This window comes from Sinocyclocheilus grahami, unplaced genomic scaffold (genome assembly GCF_001515645.1).
Source record: "Sinocyclocheilus grahami isolate Dianchi unplaced genomic scaffold, SAMN03320097.WGS_v1.1 scaffold70.1, whole genome shotgun sequence".
In the NCBI taxonomy this organism is placed as follows: Eukaryota; Metazoa; Chordata; class Actinopteri; order Cypriniformes; family Cyprinidae; genus Sinocyclocheilus; species Sinocyclocheilus grahami.
The window spans coordinates 923,676-932,772 of NW_015505249.1; the positions used below are offsets into that span (position 1 = coordinate 923,676).

The following is a 9,097-nucleotide window of genomic DNA, read 5'->3' on the forward strand; positions in this document are numbered from 1 at the left end:
AAACACTGAATCTAGGGCAGATATTCTTTCCGGGCCTGTCACTGTCTATTACATACAAACCCATGCACACTTTTTGGTTTGCTTGTGGATCCACAATGATCCGATCTTTCTGTACAGGCCTTAAAGGACTAGTTCTGCCATCATTTATTCATCCTCATGTCCTTAAACCTGTATAATTTTCATGTATGGTTTCCCGTAGAGCACAAAAATAGTTATTTATAATGGAATGTCCAAGGTGTTCTTTTCCTTACAGTGCAAGTGAATGGTGACCACAGCTGTCAGTCAAGTTTGAAATGTTAAGACTGAAATTTCAGGCTGTTCCTCTCACAATGCTATGGTGTGACTTGAAATTTAATGCACAACTTGAAGTAACTACTTTTTTAAAGGAATAGTTCACCCAAAATAAGAATTTGCCCTTAGGGCAACATGTAGATAAGTTTGTTTCTTCATTAGCACAGATATGGAGATATTTAGCATTACATCACTTGCTCACTGGAGTGGTGTGGATTACTTGTGGATTATTGTGATGTTTTTATCAGCTGTTTGGACTCTCATTCTGACGGCACCCATTCACTGCAGAGGATCCACTGCTGAGCAAGTGATGCAATGCTACATTTCTCCTAATTTATTGAAGAAATAAACTAATTTACATCGTGGATTGCCTGAGGGTGAGTACCTTTTCAGCAAATTCTCATTTGTGATATATTCCTTTAATGTGTTTTCCCTAATTTTTACAGTTCAACTTTCATTATATGACAGTGAGCAGCTCAGTTATTCTGCTAAACGTCTCCTTTGGTGCTCCATGGAAGAAATCAGAGGTTGGACCAACATGAGGGTGAGTAAATTATGAATTTTCATTTTTATGTAAACGCTACCTATAAGATATATTTTGAACATGTCATCTCTATAAGGAACATGGTTACCATCCTGCACTATGGCTGCATTTTCGTGAGAGGAGATGGAGAGAGACATAAAAGAGAGACGGAGTGAATGAAAGATAGAGCAATAGAAATAAGGTTACTTCAGCACAAATCACTCTGGGCTTGAATTTGTTTGGCCTTGAGATCCCTCAGCGTGTGTGCCAATGAACAATGCAACTTGAATGACATTGGCTTGTTTTTATTTCAGAGATTAACGAGTAACATATCAGCGCACATGGTAGGACTGTGTTTTGCATGAAAATAGTGCAGCACAGACTTTTAGAATGCTCTCAATGTTGGGCTGACCTTGTGTCATGGCCTCGGACTTGTAACCGGCAAATTGACACGTTTCTACAAATTAGTGCCCTTGGGAGGTTTTGATGTAACATTTGGTCTCGTTAGTTCTCTCTAAACTCTCTAAATTTGACCGTGTTATTTAAATACTTCTTTGATTTCTTTCTGGCTTTTGATAAAAGCTGACAATATTTTAATTAAAAAGCTGTGCTAAATAATACTTTTCAATAAAGCCGTTTTTGGCTAATGAATCAAACAATCAAAATTAATTCCAAACGTCTATGCTGATTAATTTATGCAAAACCTATTTCTCTATACACATTAACACTAGAATAGAGTTGTTTATGGAGTTAAGACAACAAATTGAAAATTAAGCTTGGATTGTGCAAATTAAGCTGCAAACTGATCAACTAATCAACATACAACCTCAGCCAATGAGGTTAAAGCTCAACCTTAAAGGGATTGTTAAACATTGTCATCATGTACTCACCCTCATGTTATTATTATTTTTTGTCATTTTTGAAGCTTGACAGCATCCGTTGACATTCAGTTTCTGCTTTTGTGTCCAACAAATGAGGGCGAGTATGTAATTTTTTTTATTTGTGGGTGAACAGCTTCTTTAATTCTGTACAAACACATGGATTAGTTTTACAAAAGCGCTGATGTGCTTGGTCAGGTGCATATTGCTATTAATTCTAAAACATCTGATATGAATGTTTTATAGCTGCATTCTCTAAGGCAACAGCGATCATTTTTACTTTCATCAACATGAGAGCACCAAAACAGTAATCTTGAGCTGGGATTCCCTTTAACACTGTTCTTTCTGCTTTTTATCATCTTTTAATAATTCATGTGTAGGCTGTGCGATTTCTGCAGCCCCCAGCAAAACGATAATATCCTGGAGATCAGGAGTGCTGGATGACGATTGGTTCAGAATGTACCAGCAGAAACCATTTGAGCTGTTGGACAAAAGGAGACTGTGGCAGCAGTAACTCATCTGTAATGGTCTGTAAAGCCTTCAGCTTGAGGCTGAGCGTAAAAAAACAGTCCAATGCGATCTGAGTGATTTATCAATCGGTCTGTGCTGGAGACCTCCCCAATGGTTCTGCAGTGTGGAGAGGAAGAGGAGGAAGTAAAGTCCATGTTTTTAGAAGTTTTCTTCTGCAGAACTTCAAATGGTCTGCCTCGTGGTGCCCGTGGTACTGCAGAGGTGTTTGGAACGGAGCCCTGCTGTTTGAACACTTACTCTTCCCTACCCCTGCGCCTCCTCCTCTGCCTCTCCAAGCAGTCTGTTCTTCCTGCTGTTTTCAGTGGTAGTTTACAGAAAATCTGTCAGCAGCTGAAATACGACTGCTTCAAAACATAGCGATTTATTTTGTGATTTAGGAAAATTTTGTTTTATATCTTGGTAAAGGGAAGGAGAGCGATGTGTGTTTGTGTGTGTGAACAGATGGTAGATTTTTACATTTCCTTGAAGAAAATTAGTGGTGCTTGGCTGTGCAAATTTCACAGGCAAGTTTTAAGGGTGTTTTGGGTGGTTGCCAGGGTGGTATAATGGTACTAAACGGTACTTTAGTACCAAGCCAGTTGCTATGCAGTTGCTAGGGTGTTCTGAGTATTTGCCAGGGCTGTTGCTATGACTCTAAAGCATACTTAGTGATGTTAGGGTGTTTTGTTGGTTGTTTGGTTGCTAGGGTGTTCTGGGTGGTTGCCAGGGCATTGCTATGCTACTAAAGTGTGCTTTAGTACTATGTCAATTGCTATACAATTGTTAGTGTGTTCTGAGTACTTGGCAGGGCCATTGATATGATTCTAAAATGTACTTAGTGATTGTTAATCTATTGCTAGGGTTGTCCGTATGTTGGGATTTGGTTGCTAGGGTGTTCTGAAGGGTTGCCAGGGTGTTTGCTGAGCTACTAAAGTGTGTTTAGTTTTTTTTGTTGTTGCTTTGCAGTTGCTAGGGTGTTTTGATTAGTTGTTTGTGTGTTGCAGTTGGGTTGCTAGGGTGTTTTGGGTGGTTGCCAGGGCATTGCTATGCTATTAAAGTGTACTTTAGTACTAAGTCAGTTGCTATGCAGTTGTTGGGGTATTCTGAGTATTTGCCAGGGCCGTTACTATGATTCTAATGTGTACTTAGTGATGTTAGGGTGTTCTGACGGTTGTTTGTTAGCTAGGGTGTTCTGGGTGGTTGGCTATGCTACTAAAGTATGTTTGGTGATTTTGTTGTTTTGCAGCTGCTAGGGTGGTTTGATAATTTGTTTGTGTGTTGCAGTTTGATTTGCTTGGGTATTTTGGTGGTTGCCATGGTGTTGCTATGCTACGAAAGTTTGTTTATTAATTTTACATTGCTTTGCAGTTGCTAGGGTGTTTTGAATAGTTGTTTGTGTGTTGCAGTTGGATTGCTAGGGTGTTTTGGGTGGTTGCCAGGGAGTTGCTATGCTATTCAAGTGTACTAAGTAGGTTGCTGTACAATTGCTAAGATGTTCTCAGTGGTTGTCAGGGCTGTTGATATGATTTTACAGCTTTTCGAATCATTCACTGTCCAGTCAATGTGTCTGTATCCTCCTGCTGTGTCTGTCTCCTTCTTTACAAAACAGTAAACACACACACTTGCCCTTTCACAGTTCAGATGCTACAAAATTATATGATGGACAACACAAGTATAAAGATTGAGCGCATGCTGATGATAGATCTGTCTTGCTATCGATTGGAGATCTCAAAACAACGTGTGTGCGTGTGTACATGTGATTTATGGGTTGTTAGAGAGAAACAATGAGTGTCACTGCTGGTGAAATGGCATCATATAAACAACAGCTTGTGTTTCCTTTTAAACGCGCACACACACGCTTTCCTTTTATCTCCCTTTCATACTCCAAACCAGACACAATCGATTAAAGGCGGAGCCATTACTAATATGATAATTCTTCTCATCCACAGGCTAGATTATTCTCTTCTGTGAGAGCGTAGAGATGACCTTTATCTCCATAAAGGTGATAAGACCATGGAAGATGTGTATCTGTACCGTGGTAATCAAGAAAAAATATCATTCATTCTATAGCTGGCGGAGAAGGAGACATTATCCTCTCTCTCTCTCTGTCTCTCGTTAATGGAAGTTTGAATGGATTCTACATTTGGACTTGGGCTACATACTGAAATACGATTAGGACATTAACGCAAATTGAAAAGACAGCATAAGCACCGATGGGAACAGAAGCATCATGCCAACTGAAACTAAACGTGCACCTGTCCTGTCAGAATTATTAGCTAAGTGTTATACAGCTTTATATAATGTATATATAATTAATTTTAATGAAGATTATTTTAAATCAATTCCAATTAAACCATTTTCTATTTTTTATATATATATATATTACAATTATGTGTATATATGTATATATTAGATGAATACTAAAAGTATTACTAAATTTCTAAAAGTTAAAAAAAAAACTGAGGTACACCTGTTGCACATCATTTACTTCTGTCATTCTGAAAAGTACATTCTGTTATTATGGCTTCATGTCACAAGACCATTTTCAGTACAGAAAAATTCATGATGATCCCTGGCTGTCAAGTTTAGTTGTGATTTTGTGTGGTTTAGAGACTGTGAAATCATCTGACGATTGTAGTTTGATTTCCTGTATTAGCTTTTTCCATTGAAAACAGGACATTTGGGCGGGACATATCGAACATACAAATAAAGAGCTACTCATTTATTAGAAATGAGGACTATTCTTTGGTCTTATGTCTCCTAGGACTTTAAGTGGTGCATGATGCTCCAAGCTAGAAAGATCTGATGCCCATCTCTATCCTGCATATGTCTGAAAGTTCCTGTCAAACAAACACAAATCAGTGGTGTTTTGCATGATCATACAGTGAAGGGTCATCTTGTGTAATCTGACCTACTCAGTGCTTTAATACAGTAGTTTTAGATCTATTAGGCCCTCTAGAATAACTGCTGGGTGGATCAATTTGAATCCAATCGATGGTTGGCGCATAACTTGAACAGGGGAAATATTTAGTTCCAGCTTGCATTTTGACCTAAATAATGTTACTGATTTTCAAATGAGATCAGTTTAGACCTCATTCTGTCAAACCGTTTCCATTCTGGAAACTAGTTGATAATGGGTGGGTGAAATGATGGAGGTGTTTAGCAAATCTGTATTATGAGATCCATCAGCTGTTCTGTGGGTGGTGTTATGGGCTTTTTTTTCTTAGTGGTGTTCAGTGAGTGGTGTTTCCATTAAGGAGATGTTTTGTGGGTTGTGTTTAGTAGGTGTACTTCTTGAGCTTTTGATTTTTGGTTCAGCTGCTGTAAGCAGTTTTAAGCAGTGCTTTGTGTGTGTTTAGGGGTGTTCTGTGATGAGTATTTACATTTTAGGAGATGTTTGTGGATGGTGTTCAGTAAGTCGTGTTTTATGAACCATGGTTCATGTATTTGTTGGCGTTTAAGGTAAGGAGTGTTGTTTTTTGTAGGTGGTGTTAAGATGTGGTCTGTACACTCTTTAAAATAAAGGTTTTTAGGGATGCACCGATATGAAAATTTTGGCCGATACCGATAACCGATAATCCTTTATTTTTGAAAGCCGATAACCGATATGTTGGCCGATAAATCTATATAGGTTTTTAATTGTTTTTTCTTCTCAACTTGATAAGAAAAAACACTTGATACACTCTTAAAAATAACGATTCCAAAAGTGTGTTTTTGCAGTGATACCATAGAAAAACCCCCAAAGAACTTTTCAGTGATCATTTCTTAAAAGAACCATTTTTTTCTTAGTGTGAGGAGCTTTTAAAAATCTAGAGAACGTTTTTCCACTGTTATGAACCCATTGTGGAATGTAAAGGTTCCATGGATGTTTAAAGGGGTCATAGGATGGCCATTTTCCACAAGTTGATATGATTCTTTAGGGGAACCATTTTGATTCCCCAAAAGATCGTTCAGTGAACAGTTACGTTGTCAGAAACATTTTCTTAGAATTGATGAAGGTTCTTCAAGGAACCATAGATGCCAATAAAGAACCTTTATTTTTAAGAGTGTTCTTTGGAAGATATTGAAGTCACATCATACATATTCAAGATAAGTGCTTTGGTTCATGATCCATTAAAGCACCACTACACAACTGCTTTTCTAAAGAACTAGAGGATAAAAAGCTCTTTGAGGAATTCAAGGAGACTCTCCTTAGTTTGACATGAATCCATAAAACTCTTAGGTTTCTAAACATAGCCTTTATTTTTAAGAGTGTTGAATCCAGTAATAAAGCATGTAGCCCATGCTCAGAACAGAAAATGGGCCCTGAGACTCATCTCAGCTCCTCCTAAACACACAATACATCTACAACATATTTTCATTCATGCATAATTTAATATGGCATATGACACAAGGTATATAGAAACCATTATGACAGGTGGTGACTTGTCAGCCCCAATTTGAGAAATTTCGATATTCTTTCCCTCTCTTATTGAGAAATAATCATAATTAGGCCCTAATGTGCACTTTTTCGAATTACTCTCAAGTAATTAGTAGTGCTAATAATAGCAATATGCAATTACAGCTCTACAAAATGTGAAGTGCATTAATATTACTTAGCACTTCTCAAGTTCTGTTTGGGGTCTCCCAAAGCCTCCAATAGCTCAAAAACATACTTTTATCAGCTTGATACTCATCGACTTGTGCTAGTTATATATGTGAGCTTGTCATAACACACTTAAAACATAATTTAGGTCTCAGAAACATGAATATGTGCAATGAAATGCAACATAAAATACACTTCTGCTAGATTTGTTTTGTGTTTTTCGGCAAATGTATATTTTCAATGCTCCAAACAGAAGCATTTGGTCACATTTCTGAAAAGTGCATGTGGTCTTTAGGATAATATCTGCTGGATGGGGGTTGATTCCATTAGAAGAACATATAAAAATCTTAGGTTACACTTTATTTTAAGGTGTCCTTGTTACAGTTTAATTATACATTTAAGTACCGAGTAATATTAATTAACTACATGTACTTACTACATGGTTAGGATTAGTGTTTGGCTTAGGGTTACTTGCATGTAATTATGCATAATTTGTTGTTATTATAATAGCAAGTACATGTAACAAGTACACCTTAAAATAAAGTGTTACCAAGCTTATTTTCACTAGGCTATTGTTATTTTTACGCTTATAGAATTGTAGTCCTTGGGACCCCACACAAAGAATGCAAAGTCAGACTAAACAGTAGCTTACATGAGGGTTGAATGCACTGTAGCATAAATGTTTGCTTTAATACATGAGGTGTAAATATGTAAATAACGCGCTTTTCGTGCAACTTGGTCGTGCGTTGATTGTTTCTCCTGTTTGCTGTGAGCTGTCATTGAGTATAAGCGTGGACTCTTCATATCTCTGGTCTTGTAATCCCATTCGTTAATCTCTTCTGCCTATTAATTCGGCTAGTTCACCGCAATCGGATCTGTGTTAGATGTGTGTGTGTGAGAGAGAGAGAGAGAGAGAGGGAGAGAGTGTGTGTGGGAGGTAAAGATGGCGATAGACCTACTTGTGTGAGTTCCGTGCCCATCAGCACCAGCACGATGAGACTCAAGAGCTTGTTCACGCGCTGCATCTCGCGCCTCCGCTCGCTCGGTCTCGCTCTCGCATGCAGATCAGGTCCGGTGCCTCGTTAAGACCCGCTCTTCGGTGCTCTCTCCTCGCTCCTCTGTCCCCGGACTCTCGCTGTCTCTCTTTCTCTCTCTCTCTTCTCAGCAACGGAATGACAGAGAAACAGCACTCAATCTCGCGCAACCGTCTCTGGGCATCTCGCGCGCGGAGCGTCGTCTCTCTGCCCCCCTGTGACACCCGTTCCCGTTAGATGAGCGGTTTCGGAGGTCTAGCGTCACGCAGGGAGGTCTGGTTAGCCCCAAACTTTGTGTGTGTCTGGTTGTGTGAGGCAGAGAGACTGGGGAGCGCGAGCGCCAGCTGTCCTAGGTACTGAAACCGGATGTGACATACGGCGCGCGTGGGAAATTCAACGGGATGAGCGAGAGGAGGAAGAGCAGGACTGAGCTAATTGGTCGAACCTTGCGCGGCGTCAAAACAGTCTTAATACACCTGTAAGGACATTTTATCTGCAAACGGCGTTTAAAACGAAGGATACAACGTATTTCAAACGAAATCAGATGGTATATTTTCTAAAGAAAATCTGGTCATTCTTGTACCACGGTTTCCACAAAAATGTGTCCCTGGACCACAAAACCAGTCATAAGGGTCATTTTAAGGGTCATGAGAAAATCGCCTTTAAAGTTGTCTCAAAAGTTTTGATATATTTACGGTAGGAATATCTTCATGGAACATGATCTTTAAAAATTCCTAATGATTTTTGGCATAAAAGAAAAAAATCGATAATTTTGACCATGAGAGTTTTATGGTGCTTTTTGTTGTTTTAAATTGTAATAATATTTCACAATGTTCAGTTTTACTGTATTTTCGATTAAATAAATTCAGCCTAGCATGGCATAAGTACTGTATAATTACCTCTAAAATTTTGAGAGATTAAGTGTGCCACATTTACTGTAAATTATGTATCGACTTAATTGCATTAGGTAACAAAATATAACACCAAGTGGCGTTTATCTTGAATAAAGTGAGCACGCAACACTTTTCAAGCAAAACTTTTTAACACAAAGAAGTTTAGCTGGTGTAAGATATACTATTCCTCTAAAAACTAAACTTACAAGTCATTGAGCAAAAATGAAGAAAATTAAAGTCATTCCTGAGAAAAGATGCTGCGGCATTTGTCAAGATGCCACTTGAATTGATGTTTTATCATCTTTGCAATAACATTCAGACATTTTAAGAATCCAAATATATTTTGGTGCCACTCTGTGTGTGTGTGTGTGTGTGTGTGTGTG

At 38.4% G+C, this 9,097-nt stretch overlaps 1 protein-coding gene across 1 annotated transcript in view; it reads right to left on the reverse strand.

Annotated features, from left to right (window-relative positions):
* The window catches only part of olfm1b (olfactomedin 1b), a 34,689-nt gene extending 26,483 nt beyond the window's left edge, over window positions 1-8,206 (reverse strand). Inside the window, exon 1 of the mRNA XM_016272398.1 lies at window positions 7,747-8,206. Coding sequence (XP_016127884.1) covers window positions 7,747-7,812 — 66 coding nt within the window. The 5' untranslated portion in view covers window positions 7,813-8,206. The remainder of the gene's footprint in view (window positions 1-7,746) is intronic.
* Between the last annotated feature and the right edge of the window lie 891 nt (window positions 8,207-9,097).